Source organism: Schistocerca piceifrons, chromosome 1 (assembly GCF_021461385.2).
Source record: "Schistocerca piceifrons isolate TAMUIC-IGC-003096 chromosome 1, iqSchPice1.1, whole genome shotgun sequence".
Taxonomy (NCBI): Eukaryota; Metazoa; Arthropoda; class Insecta; order Orthoptera; family Acrididae; genus Schistocerca; species Schistocerca piceifrons.
Genome location: NC_060138.1, coordinates 788,372,107 through 788,396,069, shown reverse-complemented (window position 1 = coordinate 788,396,069; position 23,963 = coordinate 788,372,107). Strand labels below are relative to the sequence as shown.

General features: G+C 39.1%; 1 protein-coding gene across 2 annotated transcripts in view; it reads left to right on the top strand.

Annotated features, from left to right (window-relative positions):
• LOC124713109 (G-protein-signaling modulator 2) overlaps window positions 1–23,963 on the top strand; it is a 144,176-nt gene that overhangs the window by 65,640 nt on the left and 54,573 nt on the right. For both annotated transcript variants that reach the window (XM_047242924.1, XM_047242923.1), the window contains exon 11: window positions 4,082–4,310. In XM_047242924.1, the coding sequence (XP_047098880.1) occupies window positions 4,082–4,310 (229 nt within the window). The remainder of the gene's footprint in view (window positions 1–4,081; window positions 4,311–23,963) is intronic.

Below are 23,963 nucleotides of genomic sequence, written 5' to 3'. Positions count from 1 at the left end.
ATCCTCCTAATATGTGTTCTGTGCAGAGTTTAGCCTCTAATGTGGTATTTTGCCTGATCAAGGGGCAAACCAGTGTACTGCATATTAGGTGATAACACCACATGAGACAGTATTCTTGGGTGCAAAGATGCTAAATGCCAACAATGTTGATCATGCTATGCACCACAGATGTTTGTACTTCACTCTTTGAGTGATTTACTTCTAGGTACTGACAGCGCTTCTCGTTGATTCAAAATTGCACAAATGTGAAGATTTTGTTCAAGTTATCTGTTTGATTATCTGAAAACAATATCACAGCTCTTGATCACTCTCATAAATAATCAGAATATTCCTTTTGAATTTATTATGCATGGAAAATGCTCTTCCATTTTTCTTTTTTTAAAAAAATTATTTTCAAATATCACTGACATTCGTTATAACAATGAAATCAATCAATTTTTGACAAAATCCCATGTGGTAAGTCCCCCTGACTCATGGTTCAGGGTGACTTTCCCGAAATCTACCCCTTTTCCTAGACCTCTCCAGTCCTTTCCCTTCACCCCTCTTCCTTCCCCATCAGGCCTTCTGCCTAAAGATGAAACCCCCGGCTCCAAAAGCTTACCTAATTATAACTTTATTTTATCTGTATGTTCTGCTGCTGCTTGATGAGTAGATTCCATATCTTTAGTTACTCCAACAATAATTTGCTTGGAAAGTATAAAATTTAATTGTTACATGGAAATGACCTACACAAGACTATTTTACTCATTATGTTCCACATTGATAATATGATATTGCAGTGCCTGTGTTATTCTGATTAAGATGCAAAGTTCCTTTGGACATGCATGCATGTGTGTATGCCTCGCGGACAGACCCAAACTTCCATATGTTGTCAGCCATATGTCTATGACCTGTACTCTCACATCATTATGTATAATCCCATACAGATCAGATGTTGTACTTGAAAGTTGCTTGCTCAGTATCAGCAGAGAAATACAATAGTGGAGTGCCTGTGTTATTCTGATTATGCGGCAAAGTTCCTTTGGACATGCTTGCATGTCCAAATGAACTTTGCATGCATGTCCAAAGGAACTTTTATCATAATTTGAATAACACAGGTATTGCAGTATCACATTTCTCTGTTCATACCAGGCAAGCGACTTTCAAGTACAATGCCTGACCTGCATGGGAATATACATATGGATGTGTGAGTACAGGTTAAGGACGCATGGTTAATAACTTATGTAAGTTTGGGTCTGTCTGTGTGCCATACGTGGATAGCCAGATCGTAAGGTGACTGCTCACATAAATAGGAAATCCAGGTTTGAGTCCCAGTCCAGTACAAATTTTCATTTTCATCATTCCATTCTACAGCTAATAGTTGTCCTTATTCCCAATTGCGATTACATTTAACATTGATAATAGTATTGTTTTTCTACCTCTATGTTCTGTAGAGATATAAAAAGAAGTTGGTGTAAAATGTAGAATAATGTTACTTCTCAGAGTGACAGCTTACTGTTTTTGTATAAATTCACTCCATGTCTAATTTTGTAAAAGGAAAATGATGGAGAAAGAATATGTGCATATGGCTCTTTTCCTTTCTTTTTCTCTCAAAAACATTTCTTTCCCTTCCCATGCGACAGCAACTTACATGTATATAACAACTGTGTTTCATGTATGAATAAATCTAAACCCATGACCCCAAGAACTCATCCTTTATTTTAGTGTAAAATTAGATGGTGCTTTAAAATATTCTCTATTCTTAGCATATGATACCACTATATTGCCTGTAAAATCAACTGCAGGCCCTGATCATTGCATCTCAGAGTTCAAACAGATGCTTCTAAACACACATCTTGCTAACATCTTGTACTGATTCCTAGAACCACCTGAAGTAGTGCTGTGGGATCAACAGCAAGAGAAATTTTATTTCTTGGTTTAGCCAGTTCCCTTATCAGAAGTAGGAAATGGAATTGAGCTGTCCTCAAAAGCACTGGTGGAACCCCTTATTAAATTGGAGGAAGAATTCTTTCATCCATTGTCTTTGCTGAGCCATCTCTTTGCAAATTTAAACAGGATTATGTTTGAAAATTTTATTCCAAAGTACTCTGAATTTAGCTCTGAAAGTTTGCAAGGTAGCCAGATGCTGAACCTAATCCAGCATATCAAAGATGGCAATAAAAATAAGAAAGGAAATGAGATGAGAGAAAGGAAGAAACTAATTACTGCCACTGTTTATGGGGATTTCAATGAAACATGACCCTTGGTTAAGTGTAAAAAAATGTGCTTAAGCTCTCCCATAACACTAGGGACACCAGGTTACTGAATGCCATTAAGAAAACACTGTATGCCTTGGTAATGTTCCAAAGGAAGGAGAGTCAGTGAGAAATCAGGAAAAAAACATGTTAACCCAGGCCAGTGTGCTATGTTGATTGCTTTACATCTTGCATATTGGTGCCTGCCTGCCCAAAATTTATAATGAAACAGTGTTGAAAAGGCTGACAAAAGGTCAGTGAAGCTCTGAGGAGACTACTAGCATACAGTGAGCTAAGAGCACTACCCAGGGGAAATGCAAGTCTGTATTTCATCTTAACGGTACTGCGGAAGAAAGCTGAATATTGGTTCCAGTAGAGTAAAACTAGAGGATTGTGAGACACCAAGGTTTCACAATATGAATTTAGGTTATATCACCACTACAGTGTGCACTGTTGTGTTCAGAAGAAAGATCAGTTTTAGAATGATATGTGGACATTGATATGTGGAATGTGTGACACAAATTCTTACATACTGGATTCTTTGGTACTAAATCAATTTTATGACAGGGATGCAATTGTGTCCTTGAAAAAGTCTGTCTGGATTCTAAGAGGGTGCTTGAAACTCACTTCCTACCTCAAAATCTACCCTTTAACTGCTATCACCTATTATGATATTTGAGGAATTGGCGGCAAGAGAGATAGAGAAATGAAAATTAAAAGAATATTTTGGTCAGTCAGTGCACAATTGCACAGAAGTTACTGGTGCTTTAGATCTAGGAGTAATTGCATCAAGAGAAAAAAAAACAACTGGAAATAAATCCTGACTGTTGAAATGCCATTGTGAAAACAAAAAGACCAACTTCAGGAGCACTTCTCACTGATGTACAAATTCAATGGATAAGCAAACTGTGGTCTTGTTATGGATGACAGGAGTGGTTTCGAAGATATGCACAATGCAGAATATTTGTTCATCAGTGTGAAATGCTCTTTTTCAGGAGATTCATTGTTCTTAGCAACCAACTAGCAAAACTAGCAAAATACATACATTGAGGAGAATAGTCGGTGTCATGGAGCTGTAGAGATTACCAACCCTACAGTTGAAGACTGTCTGGCAGAGTCAACGATTGGATGGTTTGCAAGCACCCCAGCCAGTTGGTGATCAGTCAGTTCTCTGGTTAAATTTTGCAACATCTTCAAATAACAGTGAAAGGGGCAAGGAGGGGGAAGGGGGCACTTGATTGTTATGGATAAAGCTTGTTGTCAGTAGCTTAGCCATTCCAGCTCCTTATTGAAGTATATAGTTTATCTGTGTATAATTTTGTAATTTAGTGTAGTAGTTACGTCATTTGTACTGGATATGCATATGGTGGTATCATCATCATAGTATACTGTCAGACCTCAGATACATGTAAGTGATGCTATACTACCTCCAAATCAGAATCCCTCCATATTCTCTAACATGGTAATTACCCCATGTACATTACGTGTGGATTCTTGGTATAAGGAATTTAAGGAGGGAGAGGAGGAATGAAATATAATGTGATAGATCAGTTAGATGACAATACAAAATTCATAAACTCCATGTCATTAAAGATTAATTAGCAGAATTAAGGCAAGAGAGAAGGAAATACTAGGGTAATTTTTTTCCTATGTAAGTAGAATTTTACTTAAACAGAAAGGCTATTTGCCTTTATCTTTCATGCTGTTTGGAGTACTTGTCTACAAATAACTTTTTTGAAGCTTCTACTTTTAAAGCTTGTTTAGGGTAGTGGTTCAATATTGTTGTTTTCATGGTTATATACAACTTGAAAAAGTTTTTTTTTTTTCTTTTTTCCTCTTTTGCACAGACAGAACATATGGAAGACGAGGAATCATTTTTTGATCTACTTTCTCGTTTCCAATCAAAAAGAATGGATGACCAGCGGTGTTCGCTCAGTGTTGCCGACAACAAGGAGAATAATCATAACAACAATCTTACTCCTAACAATCTATTAAGTTGCGCTACGGGAAATAGACCAGTCCCTCTCAATAATGCTGCCATTACATCAAACAAGGAAAATGCTGTTTCAAATGCAGGTTGGTACTTTCTTTAGAAATACATTTTTCAAGTGTTATTTTGTTCAGGAGCTCAGAATAGCATGGTCAGCTGAAAAAGTATCTTTTGTGGTTTTGTAGACAGCATAGAACATACAAATAATACATACATAATTATTAAAATGTCTTCTATCTTGGATCAAATATACTGATTTGTAACAAAAATTCACCATACTTCATTCGTGTGTTTGCAAAGTAACTTCATATTGTTTACTCGTATGATTCAGCTTTCACATCTTATTGCAGGTTTTTTGATTATATTCATTACATGTGGTCATTCAGGTAATTACTTTTGCAATGTTATATTGTTTCTATTTAACTGAAAATGCAATTTAATGTTTTGTCACCTTTGTAGGAGTTAAAATAAAAATGGCTAGCCTTCTCTTGCTGTCTTCTGTACTACCTATTGTCATTAAACAACTATTTTTCAGTTTCACTTTAATATTCTGTATATTTCTCTCTTGCCTTCTTTTTTTCCTTTCATCATTCTTGCTAGTGTGCCTGTTAATGAGCTGCTTCTGATGTGGGAATGTTCTAGCCAATTTTTCTTTCTCCTTGTCATCTAATGCAATTTTTGTTCACTTTCACAAACCTATTTAGTACTTCCCATTTTGTTAACTCTGTCCAAATTATACTGAGTGAGATGGCACAATGATTAGCACACTAGACTCACATTTGGGAGTACTGTGTTTAACTTAATCATAGCTAACACTTCGCTCAAGAATCATAAAAGAAGGTTGTACACATGGAAGAATCCTGGAAATACTAGAAGGTATCAGATAGATTATATAATGGTAAGACAGAGATTTAGGAACCAGGTTTTAAATTGTAAGACATTTCCAGGGGCAGATGTGGACTCTGAAGATGGGACCTGGATAAACTGAAAGAACCAGAGGTTGTACAGAGTTTCAGGGAGAGCATAAGGGAACAATTGACAGGATTGGGGGAAAGAAATACAGTAGAAGAAGAATGGGTAGCTTTGAGGGATGAAGTAGTGAAGGCAGCAGAAGATCAAGTAGGTATAAAGACGAGGGCTGGTAGAAATCCTTGGGTAACAGAAGAAATATTGAATTTAATTGATGGAAGGAGAAAATATAAAAATGCAGTAAATGAAGCAGGCAAAAAGGAATACAAACATCTCAAAAATGATATCAACAGGAAGTGCAAAATGGCTAAGCAGGGATGGCTAGAGGGCAAATGTAAGGATGTAGAGGCTTATCTCACTAGGGGTAAGATAGATACTGCCTACAGGAAAATTAAAGAGACTTTTGGAGAAAAGAGAACCACTTGTATGAACATCAAGAGCTCAGATGGAAACCCAGTTCTAAGCAAAGAAGGGAAAGCAGAAAGGTGGAAGGAGTATATAGAGGGTCTATACAAGGGCGATGTACTTGAGGACAATATTATGGAAATGGAAGAGGACGTAGATGAAGATGAAATGGGAGATACGATACTGCGTGAAGAGTTTGACAGAGCACTGAAAGACCTGAGTCGAAACAAGGCCCCCGGAGTAGACAACATTCCATTGGAACTACTGATGGCCTTGGGAGAGCCAGTCCTGACAAAACTCTACCATCTGGTGAGCAAGATGTATGAAACAGGCGAAATACCCTCAGACTTCAAGAAGAATATAATAATTCCAATCCCAAAGAAGGCAGGTGTTGACAGATGTGAAAATTACCGAACAATCAGTTTAATAAGCCACAGCTGCAAAATACTAACACGAATTCTTTGCAGACGAATGGAAAAACTAGTAGAAGCCAACCTCGAGGAAGATCAGTTTGGATTCCGTAGAAATACTGGAATACTTGAGGCAATACTGACCTTATGACTTATCTTAGAAGAAAGATTAAGGAAAGGCAAACCTACGTTTCTAGCATTTGTAGACTTAGAGAAAGCTTTTGACAATGTTGACTGGAATACTCTCTTTCAAATTCTAAAGGTGGCAGGGGTAAAATACAGGGAGCGAAAGGCTATTTACAATTTGTACAGAAACCAGATGGCAGTTATAAGAGTCGAGGGACATGAAAGGGAAGCAGTGGTTGGGAAGGGAGTGAGACAGGGTTGTAGCCTCTCCCCGATGTTATTCAATCTGTATATTGAGCAAGCAGTGAAGGAAACAAAAGAAAAGTTCAGAGTAGGTATTAAAATCCATGGAGAAGAAATAAAAACTTTGAGGTTCGCCAATGACATTGTAATTCTGTCAGAGACAACAAAGGACTTGGAAGAGCAGTTGAACAGAATGGACAGAGTCTTGAATGGGGGATATGAGATGAACATCAACAAAAGCAAAAAGAGGATAATGGAATGTAGTCGAATTAAGTCGGGTGATGCTGAGGGAATTAGATTAGGAAATGAGACACTTAAAGTAGTAAAGGAGTTTTGCTATTTGGGGAGCAAAATAACTGATGATAGTCGAAGTAGAGAGGATATAAAATGTAGACTGGCAATGGCAAGGAAAGCGTTTCTGAAGAAGAGAAATTTGTTAACATCGAGTATAGATTTAAGTGTCAGGAAGTCGTTTCTGAAAGTTTTTGTATGGAGTGTAGCCATGTATGGAAGTGAAATATGGACGATAAATAGTTTGGACAAGAAGAGATTAGAAGCTTTTGAAATGTGGTGCCACAGAAGAATGCTGAAGATTAGATGAGTAGATCACATAACTAATGAGGAAGTATTGAATATAATTGGGGAGAAGAGGAGTTTGTGGCACAACTTGACTAGAAGAAGGGATCGGTTGGTAGGACATGTTCTGAGGCATCAAGGGATCACAAATTTAGCATTGGAGGGCAGTGTGGAGGGTAAAAATCATAGAGGGAGACCAAGAGATGAATACACTAAGCAGATTCAGAAGGACGTAGGTTGCAGTAAGTACTGGGAGGTGAAGAAGCTTGGACAGGATAGAGAGTAGCATGGAGAGCTGCATCAAACCAGTCTCAGGACTGAAGACCACAACAACAACAATGTGTTTCAAATGTTTGTCCAGCCATCCCAATTTAGACCTTCCACGATCTCGCTGATTTGCTACAGTCAAATGCTAGGGTTTTTCTTTGAAATGGCACAGCTGATTTCGTTCCCCATCCTTGAAGCATCCCGAGCTTGTGCTAGGATGTATACGACCTGGGACAATGGGTGTATACGACCCAGGACAACTGGGAGATCCGGGAAAAACTCGGAAATTTTTTCATCGGGGAGAAAACTGGGAAAAACCCGGGATATTTTTAGAATTCCGGGAATTTTTCATTGTTTTAGTTTTCAGTTAAATTTTTGTAATTTTGACTGGTAAGAACTGATACTCTAACAAAGGATGTTACTGTATCCTGCTACTGCAGAATAATACCTCAACAACAAAACATAAATGAGAGAATAAAATGAAAACAACTTAAATCGCAAAGGAAATGCGCCATATACAATGACACGCAGTGCTCATGCAAGCGCCTGCCAATTGAAAACATGTCAAAGGCTTTAGGAAGACTATGCAGTGCTTTATAGCAACAAATTGCCTCCAATGAGCGTGAAGTCGCAACTGTTTACATTCAATTTGTTTTAGCAGTTATGCACGGGCTCATGCGCATGCGCAGTTAAGTCACATTTGAGTAGTAGATTCTCCCACTTCTGGCAACAGGAATGTGGCTGTTGGCTGTGCAAGCTGTCGCAGCAAGCAGCTAGATGCTACTGGGAAAAGGGGGCACCAAATTCATATTCTCAAGGAAAAAAAAAAAACTTGTTTCACAAAGCACCTAGCATCCTGCGCACTTTTGCCTATTGATTACTCATATGATTTTGAAAAGCTTGCCTATTGGTTTTTGAACATTTTTGAACACATTTTAAGTTGATTTCTGAATGAATCATAAGTTGACTTTTGAATGCATGCATAGTGTACGTGATGCCTCTGTCAGGAGAATCCTCGTCACATCTGGGTAAACTTTCCGCAGACAAAAGGGGACGGGGCTATAGCTGAGGGAGTAAAGCCGAACGGATGAATGCCAATTGCTGTCTGATTATGTTGTTGATTGGGTTTGCGAATGATCAGAATTGTTATAATTACTAGCGAAATCCATAGATTCAGACTACCAGAACAACTGACAGGAATAACAGGTGAGAAAGATTACGTATTATCTTCTCGGTGTATCCAAGAAAACGAAATTTTGACAGAAAATTTTTGGCCAGATTGCTACACTTGTAAGTCCAGTAGTACAGTCCCTGGCTAGCAGCCGCGTAAGTTCTATTCCAGAAGTAACGCGGAAAAGTGTTGTTCGAACACGCAATAACGCCTAACCGGAAAATAATCGCAGGATAACTAAACCTGTGATTCTGGCAGGGTTAGTGAAGTTAATCGGCGAACACATTTTGACAGTGGCAGCAATAGCTACAGAATTGGCGATTGTTTGGACGAGGAAGGAGAAGAAATGGGGACATCACACAAATTATGGAAGAATAAGACTATTCCAAATTTATATAAAAATTTCGTAATACTACTTTTCAATCTCATGCTTGAGAAGCTGTTGCGTATGAATGAAATGTGAAACTATATCCTAACATAAAGCTTTTTGCTTGTGGTAGGCCTAATAGGCATTTGATATTGGTATTTATTGGATTATATTCTGTCATGTTACAAAAATGGCCATTTGTGCCAAAACAGTCTCATTTATTTGATGTGTTATAAAATTGCTGCCATATTAGAAAGACCTATTTTGTTTTATCTAGTAGACAGTGACAAAATAGATGTAATCAGAACGAGAAACCACACCAGTCTTGAGTATTATTTGTATTAACAGCTTTTTCAGTATTAGATAAGGACATTTCGATTTTTCATGTAGCAAAACATTTGACGAACTTTGATGAGGTAATAGATTCTTTCGCAGAAAGGAAAGCACGCCATGTAAAGCTGTAGCAACATTAGAGAGAAAAAAATGCTAAGGTTTGAAGAAATGTGTAATTTCTTGCTTACCTCTTGTCAGTATTGGTTTTATATATCCTATATTTAATTTTATGTCACACAAAACAGCAAGTTATTAACTAATAGAAAGTAAAGAGTTCAGATTTTCTGAAGAGTTCTTGTTCTCCCGATTACAGATAATCCCATCTGCTATTAATTGCGAGATTTTTTTTAAAGAGAGGCAGGCTGTCAAACCGTCCGACTGGGAGCAGGAGAGGCACCACAGGACATTTCAATTTCCACTCTGCTGAATAAAGTTTGACTTTTCAGAAAGATGTGCGCTACAAGATGAAAATATTTTGAAAATTCGATTTCTTTTTTTAGTATTGACCCGGTTCACAAATGTTGTAGATCCGGGGCTGATGCGCAGGGCAGTGTGATGAGTTCTAGTGGGTAGTCTCCACGTGACCCGTGTTTACATTTAGTGATTCTACTGTTTCCTCTTCGTTTACTCTCACGTCAAATGAAAACAAAACGGATATCTGTGGCCAGGAGCTATCAAGTGAATTTAAACACATTCACATAATTACGATAGGCTGAAATATGTCATTAGTTTCAGCTTTTATTTTATTTCCACCTTTCTGACAGTCAAGCATTAATTGCTTTGCAGAACAATGAAGTTATTTTTGTCTGTTTGCTAAAGAAATTAGACTTTTCTTAACCTTTTCCGCAGAGGCAGTCAATTTATTTGAAACGAAATGTTTAATTCCACAGTACTGGCTAGTTTCAACTGTTCGCTGCATTTCAAGTGCATGTTTTCATTTTCTAGCACATATGGCACTATGCCATAATAAAGAACCAAACATGATATAATGCAGTACTGGTGCTCCAAGAAAATTTACATCCCGAAAACCACACTGAAAAGCTTAATATCAGGTGGAGGTCTACTTCATTGGGAATCTGGACATACAAATGTGCCATTTAAGTATGCACTTTAAATGCGCACATTTTAATATGGTTTACAAAATTCCGGTGCTCTTTCAGTATCCACTGATGTCTTGTTTCTTTTGTGACATAATGTATGATCTTTCAATGTTTTACACGTATGTACATACGAGCTTCCTACGTCGTGATAGGTACCCAAGCGCGGTGTCGTCTGTTATCTGGACTCTCTGGCAACTGCTGAAATGAACCTATTTCTAACAGGTCGCGGGAAAATATTCCAAATAGTGGTTTGAAAATCGTTACTTTCAAAGTAAATACCCTTTTACATAAGTTGAACTATGTGCAAGAAAGTACCATGAGTTTATTAAATCACTGAGCATTTGACTCTCATTTAAAAATCAACTCTTTGATGACGAGCCATTTAGAAGAATTTCGAACCCTGAAGATCAGACATTTATGTCATTATTAAAAATTTTACTGCCACATTTGTGTGAGGTATCTTGAAGTGTAACACACGCAAAAAAGATCAACAGTATATGCGAAAGCTTAGCTTCTCTTGCAGCTAGAGACCAATATTATATGTGAAAGCTTTCCTTTTCTTGCAGCAACACTATATATTTTAATTTAAAGTATTAGCTTTCCCTGTTTGTGTGTTCGTGCTACATAACAGTGATGTTGCTGTTGGCTGACTACATCACGTATCCTATGCTCTGAATATCCGCTGTCATCGGCTGGCGAGATCACATGACATGAGCTACAAGCTGCTTACAAAAGCGCATCAAAATCTCGATTTCGATGAGTCGGAAAGTAACATGCGGTGTTTGGTGGAATTCCAATGTATGCTTTCGTAATACGAAAATATGCAGTGTACATGTTGCTACACATCAAAGATATTTCCAAAGCATGTCTTCTTCCCTCAGTTTAGTTTTCTAAAGTGCCGGGAAATTGCACGCCCGTGTATAAAACCATAACCGTTCAAAGGATTGATAAGGGAAAATATACTGTCACCTGGGAGAAAGCGTATTTTTAACCGGGAAATCCGGGAATTTCTTTTCCTTGTCCACGTATACACCCTGTTGTTATTCTTGCCACTTCCCACACATACTAAGTTCCTTTTCCCCCTTATTTTGCAGACTCTGCTGCAGACTGATTGCTTGTTTTATATACTCTGTCTCATCCTTACCTACTCAGATAGCTGAGTACATTAATGCACCACTTTTGGGATTTGGGAGGTAAGAAGCCCCAGATAGAATCCGAGTTTCCCATTACCAAGGGCCGGTGAGCCTGCTAGGCTGAATGTGGTTTTTAGGTAGTTTTGCCCATTGAACTAGGTAAATACCAGGCTTTTACCCATGTCCCACCTCAAATATAGGCTATGCAAATGTGTCTTCGTGGCATAATGACTCCTCCATTAAGTTTCAGGCATGCAGCCACATAAATGCCACTTCTTCTTCTAATATTTCAGCTGTATATCATTCAGCTATTTTCAGAGTTTGAAGACATTCTCACACTTGAACATGAGACTTATCTCACACTTGAACATGAGATTTACTTTAAACACAGGCAGACAGCTTATGTCCTGGGTGAGTGATAGCATTAGGAAGGGAATCCCACCACCCCGTCACTAACTTTGTCAGGACCCACATAACAATGCTGACATATAGAAAACAGGAGTAAAAGGCGAAAGAGAAAAAAGATGATGATTCTCATTTTTTCCTCTGTACCATTTTTCAAGGAGTTTTTCTTCTAGCAATTTAGATGTAGCAGAATCTTAAAGTAATGGAATGTTTATGCATCTTTCATTTCCAATGATTTACTTTCTAGAGCGACATTAATGGAAATTTATATCTGTTTCTTGATGTGATTTAGCTTACTTTTCACAGTTTCTCTTTATCTGTTTGATGACAACATGTAGTCTTTTTATGCTCCCTCTCAAATTGATACTTCCAGTTACAACACATTTTATGCTTCAGGCTGTATCACCACTTATTTCTTCTCCAGTAATTGCATAAAAGCTAATGCATACATAAGACAGTGTTTTAGTAGCTGTATAAAAATAATCAGCAAGTATGGGGCGTTACGCCAGATCTACATCTGCATTTGCGTAGGTACTCTGCAGGTTACTGTATGGCACATGGCAGAGGGTACCCTGTACCACTACTTGTCATTTCCCCTCCTGTTCCACTTGTAAGTAGATTGAGGGAAAAATGACTGTCTGTACGCCACCGTATGAACCATAATTTCTCGTACCTTATTTTCTTGGCCTTTATGCGCAATGTACGTTGGTGGCAGTAGAATTGTTTGCCAGTCAGCTTCAAATGCCGGTTCTCTAAATTTTCTCAATAGAGTTTCTCGAAAAGAAGGTTACCTTCCCTCCAGGGATCCCCATTTGAGTTCCCGAAGCATCTCTGTAACACTTACATGTTGTTCAAACCTACAATAACAAATCTAGCAGCCTGCTTCGATGTCTTCCTTCAATCTGACGTGGTACTGGTCCCAAACACTCGAGCAGCACTCAAGAATAGGTCGCACCAGCATCCTATATGTGGCCTTCTTTATAGGTGAACCATTGTTTTCTAAAATTCTCCCAATAAAGGGAACTCGAACATTTGCCTTCCCTACCACAGTTTTCATATGCTTGTTCCATCTCATATTGCTTTGCAATGTTACGCCCAGACGTTTTAAATGACTTGAATGTGTCAAGCAGGAGACTACTAATACTGTATCTGAACATTTAAGGTTTTTTCTTACTTCTCATCTGCATTAACTTACATTTTTCCACATTTAGGGCTTGCTGCCATTCATCACACCAACTGAAATTTTTGTCTAAGTTGTCTTGTATCTTCCTACAGTCACTCAACTTCGATGCCTTACTGTACATCACAGCATCGTCAGCAAACAACCACAGGTATCTACCCACTCTGTGCACCAAATCATATATGTATATAGAGAACAACAGTGGTCCTATCACACTTTCCTGGGGCACTTCAGACGATAAGCTTGTCTCTGATGAACAATCGCTGTTGAGGACAACATACTGGGTTCCATTTTTTAAGAAGTGCTCCATCCACTCGCATATCTGTGAACTTGTTCCATATGCTTGTATCTTCGTTAATAACCTACATTGGGGCACTATGTCAAATGCTTTCCAGAAATCTAAAAATATGGAATCTGCCTGTTGCCCTTCATCCATGGTTGTCAGTTTATCTTGTGAGAAAAGGGCAATCTGATTTTCGCATTAGCGATGCTTTCTAAGACTATGCTGATTCGTGGACATAAGCTTCTTAGTCTCGAGAAAGTTTTATCATATTCACACAGAGAGCATGTTCAAGGACTGTGCAGCAAAGAGAAGTTAGATATATTGGTCTGTAATTTTGTGGGTCTGCTCTTTTACCTTTCTTATATACTGGAGTCACCTGCACTTTTTTCCAGTCACTTGGGACTTTGTGCTGCACGAGAGATTCACAATAAATGCAGGTGTAGGTAAAGAACCAGTGGTAGATGTATAAGCATATATGATAACCAATGGTGGTAGTGCTCATGTTTTATAAAGAAATATTTTATTTATGTGGGTTAATAATATTATTTGATTGGTACGAGTATAATACTGGTAGCTTAATGTGTAACAGGGTATGGTACCACATGTCATTTATGTGCTCAGCCCACTTATGGAATATGCTACAGGCAGGACTTATCTAAATGTCAGTAATTCACTTACAATATGGCAAATATGAGGACTTTACCTATTGCTGAGAATGTTTTAAGATTTTAAAATTTGTAATGTGATCTGATCATAGCGTACAATGCTGTTCAAGGATGAATAATTGTGGTAACTGAATGTAACATTTGAGGGAGAGGAGGGAGGAGAAAAGAAAAATAAGAAAATTGCATGTGGCTGTCAGTCGAGACTGATAGATGTTGGTTTTGGGCGTGCTGTATTGTAGCACTTCTTTGATTTTGTTATAATGTGTGATGTATTCTAATTATGTATGTAAAAATGTCAAAATGATTATAAGTAAGTGTAACAGTGTAGTGAAGGCGTGTGGTGTTAAGTAGTCTAATACCACTGTCTAAAAAATGCAAGTAACATTTCAGTTATGTATGAGGTTGTCGCATATTGCTACTAGTGGCCTCTGCGGAGGTTACGAGGCAACTGGCGTAGCGTAGCATTTCAATTTGCTTCATTTGATTGGATGTAAACCATATTATACATTCATATGAAGTTTAACAATTGATATTCATGAAATGGTTTATAATTTTGGTTTTCATTTGTACATTGGTGGACTGTATGATTACACTTAGATTTAAGGTGTGTAAAATGATGGATTGCACAGAAGGAAAAATTTTATATTGCTTTATGTTATGTTCAACTTATACATAGTGGTAGTACAATGTAATTTTTGCATTTGTTAACACTATAAAATCTTTTATGGGCTATGGCTTGAAAATGGACGTGATGATCTGAAACTAGTCGCCACAAAGAAATGACTATTATCCTAGCTGTGATAGATATTGGAAGCAAATAAAAAGCTATTGTTTAATTTGCTTTGGAAATGATGCATCAAGCAGATACATTCTTATCACGTAAGTTTTCGTGATAAGTAGGAGAGCAGTGATAAACAGTCAAATCTTCACATTCATTGACCATTAACTAAAGCATTATGCCAAAGATAACTGCCACCTGCAAAAGTAAACATAAAATGTAATTGCTTATAACTTGAAAAAGTAAACTGTAACCTTCGACATCGTTGAAACTAATGTGGTCATGTGAGTAGGTATTGACTCCTACCTACTCAGAGTTGTACCCATTCCCACAGTGCAGATGTTGAAGGTGATAGCAGTTACATCCTCGTCTTCGAATACAACAGCATATGGTCAATATCACTAAATTTATTGACAATGAGAGGAATAAAAGAATTACTGTCATTGGCTAGGCTTTCAATTTCGTCACCAGTGTCTAAACAACAAGGGCTGATAATAGTGAACCTCTAAAACCTCAATGGTTTTAAATTCGAGGTTAAATGATTAATTTATAGGATGACATCAAAAGCAATAAACAAATGCATCGCATGTCGTATTAAGGAATAAATAAATACAGCTACAATTATCGTTACATATCCCACAACAAATTATACCGGTTGGAAAAAAAAAATTGAGAATAATTTTCCCTTCAGTGTGTTGCATTGTTGTCTGAGAGCTTATCCTAATTTTAAGAACAGTCTTTCAGAAGCTGACGCTGTCACTCTATAGCTCAAATATTTGACTGCAATTTTATGTACCATTGGATAGGTAGTACCAATGATGTGGTTCCATAAATCTAATGGGTCTTCTTTAAGATTTAAAAGATAGTCTTTCAGACAATATCTGGACTGTGCTGGTAGGTCTGTTTCTGTTCCGGTATTCAAATTATTGTTTTCTTGGGCTGTTTTATGAAATCCACTCTCTGAATAAAAGTAGGTTTCTCTGTTTTTACTGTAACATAGCAAAGTTTTGTTATAATTACTGACAGTCTTTTCAACAGTGGCAAGCAGATCGGAGCGTGGAATGTCAGATCCCTTAATCAGGCAGGTAGGTTAGAAAATTTAAAAAGGGAAATTGATAGGTTAAAGTTAGATATAATGGGAATTAGTGGAGTTCGGTGGCAGGAGGAACAAGACTTTTGGTCAGGTGAATACAGGGTTATAAATACAAAGTAAAGTAGGGGTAATGCAGGAGTAGGTTTAATAATGAATAGGAAAATAGGAATGTGGGTAAGCTACTACAAACAGCATAGTGAACGCATAATTGTGGCCAAGATAGACACGAAGCCCACGCCTACTACAGTAGTACAAGTTTGTATGCCAACTAGCTCTTCAGATGACGAAGAAATTGAAGAAATGTATGATGAGATAAAAGAAATTATTCAGATGGTGAAGGGAGACGAAAATTTAATAGTCATGGGTGACTGGAATTTGGTAGTAGGAAAAGGGAGAGAAGGAAACGTAGTAGGTGAATATGGATTGGGGGTAAGAAATGAAAGAGGACGCTGCATGGTAGAATTTTGCACAGAGCACAACTTAATCATAGCTAACATTTGGTTCAAGAATCATGAAAGAAGGTTGTATAGGTGGAAGAGGCCTGGAGATACTAGAAGGTTTCAGATAGATTATATAATGGTAAGTCAGAGATTTAGGAACCAGCTTTTAAATTATAAGACATTTCCAGGGGCAGATGTGGACTCTGACCACAATCTATTAGTTATGAACTGTAGATTAAAACTGAAGAAACTGCAAAAAGGTGGGAATTTAAGGAGATGGGACCTGGATAAACTGAAAGAACCAGAGGTTGTACGGAGTTTCAGGGAGAGCATAAGGGAACAATTGACAGGAATGGGGGAAAGAAATACAGTAGAAGAAGAATGGGTAGCTTTGAGGGATGAAATAGTGAAGGCAGCAGTGGATCAAGTAAGTAAAAAGACGAGGGCCAGTAGAAATCATTGGGTAACAGAAGAAGTATTGAATTTAATTGATGAAAGGAGAAAATATAAAAATGCAGTAAATGAAGCAGGCAAAACGGAATACAAACGTCTCAAAAATGAGATTGACAGGAAGTGCAAAATGGCTAAGCAGGGATGGCTAGAACACAAATGTAAGGATGTAGAGGCTTATCTCACTAGGGATAAGATAGATACTGTCTACAGGAAAATTAAAGAGACCTTTGGAGAAAAGAGAACCACTCATATGAATATCATGAGCTCAGATGGAAACCCAGTTCTAAGCAAAGAAGGGAAAGCAGAAAGGTGGATGGAGTATATAGAGGGTCTATACAAGGGCGATGTATTTGAGGACAATATTATGGAAATGGAAGAGGATGTAGATGAAGGTGAAATGGGAGATATGATACTGCGTGAACACTGAAAGACCTGAGTCGAAACAAGGCCCCGGGAGTAGATAACATTCCATTAGAACTACTGACTGCCTTGGGAGAGCCAGTCCTGACAAAACTCTACCATCTGGTGAGCAAGATGTATGAGACAGGCGAAATACCCTCAGACTTCAAGAAGAATATAATAATTCCAATCCCAAAGAAAGCAGGTGTTGACAGATGTGAAAATTACCGAACTATCAGTTTAATAAGTCACGGTTGCAAAATACTAACTCGAATTCTTTACAGGCGAATGGAAAAACTGGTAGAAGCCAACCTCGGGGAAGATCAGTTTGGATTTCGTAGAAATATTGGAACACGTGAGGCAATACTGACCCTACGACTTATCTTGGAAGCTAGATTAAGGAAAGGCAAACCTAGGTTTCTAGCATTTGTAGACTTAGAGAAAGCTTTTGACAATGTTGACTGGAATACTCGCTTTCAGATTCTGAAGGTGGCAGGGGTAAAATACAGGGAACGAAAGGCTATTCACAATTTGTACAGAAACCAAATGGCAGTTATAAGAGTTGAGGGGCATGAAAGGGAAGCAGTGGTTGGGAAGGGAGTGAGACAGGGTTGTAGCCTCTCCCCGATGTTATTCAATCTGTATATTGAGCAAGCAGTGAAGGAAACAAAAGAAAAGTTCGGAGTAGGTATTAAAATCCATGCTGAAGAAATAAAAACTTTGAGGTTCGCCGGTGACATTGTAATTCTGTCAGAGACAGCAAAGGACTTGGAAGAGCGGTTGAACGGAATGGATAGCGTCTTGAAAGGAGGATATATGATGAACATCAACAAAAGCAAAACGAAGATAATGGAATGTAGTCGCATTAAGTCGGGTGATGTGGAGGGAATTACATTAGGAAATGAGACACTTAAAGTAGTAAAGGAGGTTTGCTATTTGGGGAGCAAAATAACTGATGATGGTCGAAGTAGAGAGGTATAAAATGTAGACTGGCAATGGCAAGGAAAGCGTTTCTGAAGAAGAGAAATTTGTTAACATCGAGTATAGATTTAAATGTCAGGAAGTCTTTTCTGAAAGTACGAGGGTTATTCCAAAAGTAAGGTCCGATTGATTGCCAAATTGAAACCACAGTGAACATCAGAAATGTTTTACTTGTAACAATTAGCTACACCTTTCAGCTACTTCTCTACGTAGTCGCCGTTCTGACTTAGACTTTTGTCATAGCGTTGTACCAACTTTTCAATAGCCTCATCATAGAAGGCAGCCGCCAGTGCTTTCCGCCAATTCTCCACGCTGGCATACACCTCGTTGTCTGTGTCAAAATGTTATCTTCAAAGACAGCGGTTCATGTGACCAGAGATGAAACTCAGGGGGAGACAATTGCGGACTGTATTGTGGGTAATCTCACATTTCCATTTGAAAACGATGCAGGAGCATCTTCATTGCCCCTGCAGAATGCGGCTGATAATTGTCGTGAAGACGAAACAGCACGACAGTTATGTAATGTTGGCTGCATAGCTTCAGGCGAAATTTCTCACCAGGCCCTCGTACTTGGCGGCAGACACTATTTTCTAGACATCTTTACGCACTCACTGCGAGCTCAGAAATGAGAAGAGCGACGTGATGTTAACTGGGGTTATACTAGAGACACTACCCAACACATCTGTGCAAAGCTTTATCGGATTTTCATAGTCGTTTCCATTTCGCGACCGATCGGACCTTACTTTTGGAATAACCCTCGTATTTGTATGGAGTGTAGCCATGTATGGAAGTGAAACATGGACGATAAGTAGCTTAGACAAAAAGAGAGTAGAAGCTTTCGAAATGTGGTGCTACAGAAGAATGCTGAAGATTAGATGGGTAGATCATATAACTAATGAGGAGGTATTGAATAGAATTGGGGGAGAAGAGAAGTTTGTGGCACGACTTGACAAGAAGGGGGGACCGGTTGGTAGGACATGTTCTGAGGCATCAAGGGATCACCAATTTTAGCATTGGAGGGCAGCGTGAGGGTAAAAATTGTAGAAGAAGACCAAGAGATGAATACACCAAGCAGATTCAGAAGGATGTAGGTTGCAGTAGGTACTGGGAGATGAAGAAGCTTGCACAAGATAGAGTAGCATGGAGAGCTGCATCAAACCAGTCTCAGGACTGAAGACCACAACAACACAACAAGCAGATCCTTAATGGTTTTGCTTGCCATTGAACTTGCTAAAGCATCTTGATAGTGTGTGCTCTTGAATTTAGGACAGAGCAACATTGACATGGCAAATATGGTCATATGTTCAGTTGGTAGTAAACATGTTGTTGTTGTTGTTGTTGTTGTTGTTGTGGTCTTCAGTCCTGAGACTGGTTTGATGCAGCTCTCCATGCTACTCTATCCTGTGCAAGCCTCTTCATCTCCCAGTACCTACTGCAACCTACATCCTTCTTAATCTGCTTAGTGTATTCATCTCTTGGTCTCCCTCTACGATTTTTACCCTCCACGCTGCCCTCCAATACTAAATTGGTGATCCTTTGATGCCTCAGAACATGTCCTACCAACCGATCCCTTCTTCTGGTCAAGTTGTGCCACAAACTTCTCTTCTCCCCAATCCTATTCAATACTTCCTCATTAGTTATGTGATCTACCCATCTAATCTTCAGCATTCTACTGTAGCACCACATTTCGAAAGCTTCTATTCTCTTCTTGTCCAAACTATTTATCGTCCATGTTTCACTTCCATACATGGCTACACTCCATACAAATACTTTCAGAAAAGACTTCCTGACACTTAAATCTATACTCGATGTTAACAAATTTCTCTTCTTCAGAAACACTTTCCTTGCCATTGCCAGTCTACATTTTATATCCTCTCTACTTCGCCCATCATCAGTTATTTTGCTCCCCAAATAGCAAAACTCCTTTGCTACTTTAAGTGTCTCATTTCCTAATGTAATTCCCTCAGCACCATCCGACTTAATTCGACTACATTCCATTATCCTCGTTTTGCTTTTGTTGATGTTCATCTTATATCCTCCTTTCAAGACACTGTCCATTCCATTCAACTGCTCTTCCAAGTCCTTTGCTGTCTCTGACAGAATTACAATGTCATCGGCGAACCTCAAAGTTTTTATTTCTTCTCCATGGATTTTAATACCTACTCCGAATTTTTCTTTTGTTTCCTTTACTGCTTGCTCAATATACAGATTGAATAACATCGGGGAGAGGCTACAACCCTGTCTTACTCCCTTCCCAACCACTGCTTCCCTTTCATGTCCCTCGACTCTTATAACTGCCATCTGGTTTCTGTACAAATTGTAAATAGCCTTTCGCTCCCTGTATTTTACCCCTGCCACCTTTAGAATTTGAAAGAGAGTATTCCAGTCAACATTGTCAAACGCATTCTCTAAGTCTACAAATGCTAGAAACGTAGGTTTGCCTTTCCTTAATCTTTCTTCTAAGATAAGTCGTAAGGTCAGTAATGCCTCACGTGTTCCAGTGTTTCTACGGAATCCAAACTGATCTTCCCCGAGGTTGGCTTCTACCAGTTTTTCCATTCGTCTGTAAAGAATTCGTGTTAGTATTTTGCAGCTGTGGCTTATTAAACTGATTGTTCGGTAATTTTCACATCTGTCAACACCTGCTTTCTTTGGGATTGGAATTATTATATTCTTCTTGAAGTCTGAGGGTATTTCGCCTGTTTCATACATCTTGCTCACCAGATGGTAGAGTTTTGTCAGGACTGGCTCTCCCAAGGCCGTCAGTGGTTCCAATGGAATGTCGTCTACTCCCGGGCCCTTGTTTTGACTCAGGTCTTTCAGTGCTCTATCAAACTCTTCACGCAGTATCATATCTCCCATTTCATCTTCATCTACATCCTCTTCCATTTGCATAATACTGTCCTCAAGTAAATCGCCCTTGTATAGACCCTCTATATACTCCTTCCACCTTTGTGCTTTCCCTTCTTTGCTTAGAACTGGGTTTCCATCTGAGCTCTTGATATTCATACAAGTGGTTCTCTTCTCTCCAAAGGTCTCTTTAATTTTCCTGTAGGCAGTATCTATCTTACCCCTAGTGAGATAAGCCTCTACATCATTACATTTGTCCTCTAGCCATCCCTGCTTAGCCATTTTGCACTTCCTGTCGATATCATTTTTGAGACGTTTGTATTCCTTTTTGCCTGCTTCATTTACTGCATTTTTATATTTTCTCCTTTCATCAATTAAATTTAATATTTCTTCTGTTACCCAAGGATTTCTACTAGCCCTCGTCCTTTTACCTACTTGATCATCTGCTGCCTTCACTACTTCATCCCTCAAAGCTACCCATTCTTCTTCTACTGTATTTCTTTCCCCCATTCCTGTCAATTGTTCCCTTATTATCCCCCTGAAACTCTGTACAACCTCTGGTTTAGTCAGTTTATCCAGGTCCCATCTCCTTAAATTCCCACCTTTTTGCAGTTTCTTCAGTTTTAATCTACAGGTCATAACCAAAAGATTGTGGTCAGAGTCCACATCTCCCCCTGGAAATGTCTTACAATTTAAAACCTGGTTCCTAAATCTCTTGTCTTACCATTATATAATCTATGTGATACCTTTTAGTATCTCCAGGGTTCTTCCATGTATACAACCTTCTTTCATGATTCTTAAACCAAGTGTTGGCTATGATTAAGTTGTGCTCTGTGGAAAATTCTACCAGGCGGCTTCCTCTTTCATTTCTTACCCCCTATCCATATCCACCTACTACGTTTCCTTCTCTCCCTTTTCCTACACTCGAATTCCAGTCACCCATGACTATTAAATTTTCATCTCCCTTCACTATCTGAATAATTTCTTTTATTTCATCATACATTTCTTCAATTTCTTCATCATCTGAAGGTCTAGTTGGCATATAAACTTGTACTACTGCAGTAGGTGTGGGCTTCGTATCTATCTTGGCCACAATAATGCGTTCACTATGCTGTTTGTAGTAGCTTACCCGCATTCCTATTTTCCTATTCATTATTAAACCTACTCCTGCATTACCCCTATTTGATTTGGTGTTTATAACCCTGTAGTCACCTGACCAGAAGTCTTGTTCCTCCTGCCACCGAACTTCACTAATTCCCACTATATCTAACTTTAACCTCTCCATTTCCCTTTTTAAATTTTCTAACCTGCCTGCCCGATTAATGGATCTGACATTCCACGCTCCGATCCGTAGAACGCCAGTTTTCTTTTTCCTGATAACGACATCCTCTTGAGTAGTCCCCGCCCGGAGATCCGAATGGGGGACTATTTTACCTCCGGAATATTTTACCCAAGAGGACGCCATCATCATTTAATCATACAGTAAAGCTGCATGCCCTCGGGAAAAATTACGGCTGTAGTTTCCCCTTGCTTTCAGCCGTTCGCAGTACCAGCACAGCAAGGCCGTTTTGGTTATTGTTACAAGGCCAGATCAGTCAATCATCCAGACTGTTGCCCTTGCAACTACTGAAAAGGCTGCTGCCCCTCTTCAGGAACCACACGTTTGTCTGGCCTCTCAATAAATACCCCTCCGTTGTGGTTACACCTACGGTACGGCTATCTGTATCGCTGAGGCACGCAAGCCTCCCCACCAACGGCAAGGTCCATGGTTCATGGGGGGGGAGGGTAGTAAACATACAAAGTATAAAAATGATATTACTTAACAAACCAATTTTTTCTGTATTGACATCGAAGTGTGCTTCTGAATTTGAATCGGTTAAGACACAAAATACAGGGTGAGCCCAAACTCTATTAAGGATATTTCATAGGTTGAGGGGGGGCTTGTTTTCTGAGTGTTTTGATGTCAGGAAACATCAGTCACCAGTCACTTGCTACAGAATAATATGTTTTGTTTGTTACTCCAACTACCTTTGCATCTGAATTGCATTGATAATGGAATATCCTCACACCATTGCACTCCATGTGTGGAATTGATGTGCTCCCCTCCCTCCCACACCATGTTTGACAAGTTACTATATACTACCTTGCGAAAATTTCAAAGATTTTATTGTGGAGATCTGATCTTGAGAGGATTTAATATAATCAGAAAAGTTTTGTAAAAAAGCGTAAAATAATTCATCATGTGCCATTTAGGAATAAAGGGAAACGACTCACGGAAAGGCAGAAGCACTGCTTCTTCGTCAGGCACACAAAAAGAAATTACAGAGCTTTGCTAGCTTTCAGAATGCAGTTCCTTTCTCAAGTTTGTTGGGAAAACACACACACACACACACACACACACACACACACACTCTCCAGGTGGCACAGATTGTGAAGCAGCCAGTGAAATCTCACATGTTGTGCCCTGCTTCCTGTTGTGCCACTTGGTCCACCTCGTTTTTGGGAACAGATTGGTGGTGATTGTTCATTCTAATTGACAGTTAGTTGTTTGTCATACCAATGAAAAACACTGTGTACTGGTTGCAGCAGAGCTGGTATATAACATGGCTACTTTCACAGGTGGACCTGGCCTCTGATGGGGGTGGGATAAGCCTGTGATGGGACTGGAATAGATGGTGTTGGGTGGGTGCATTGAGCAGATCTTGCTTCTTGCATCTTGGTCTTCTGCAGGGGTGTGATCCCTGTGGCAGGGAATTGGGGGTGGGAGTGGCATAGGGATGGACTAGGCTGTTGTGGAGGTCAGGTGAGTGGCGGAACACCACTACTGTGAGAGGGTTGGAGGTATCTTGGGTAGGTTGTCCCTCATTTCAGGGCATGATAATAGACAACCAAAGCCCAGACAAAGGACGTGGTTCAGTTGTTTGAGACCGGGGTGGTATTGGGTGACAAGGGGGCGCTTCTGTATGGTTGGTTCTTGGGCTGGCTGTGGGGATGAGGTGTGTGTAAGGAGATAGCACGGGATATCTGTTTGTGAATTAGGTCTGGAGGGTATTGCCTGTCTGCAAAGGCCATCAGCAAACTGGGCGAGGGAGTTCTCATCATTGCAGATGTG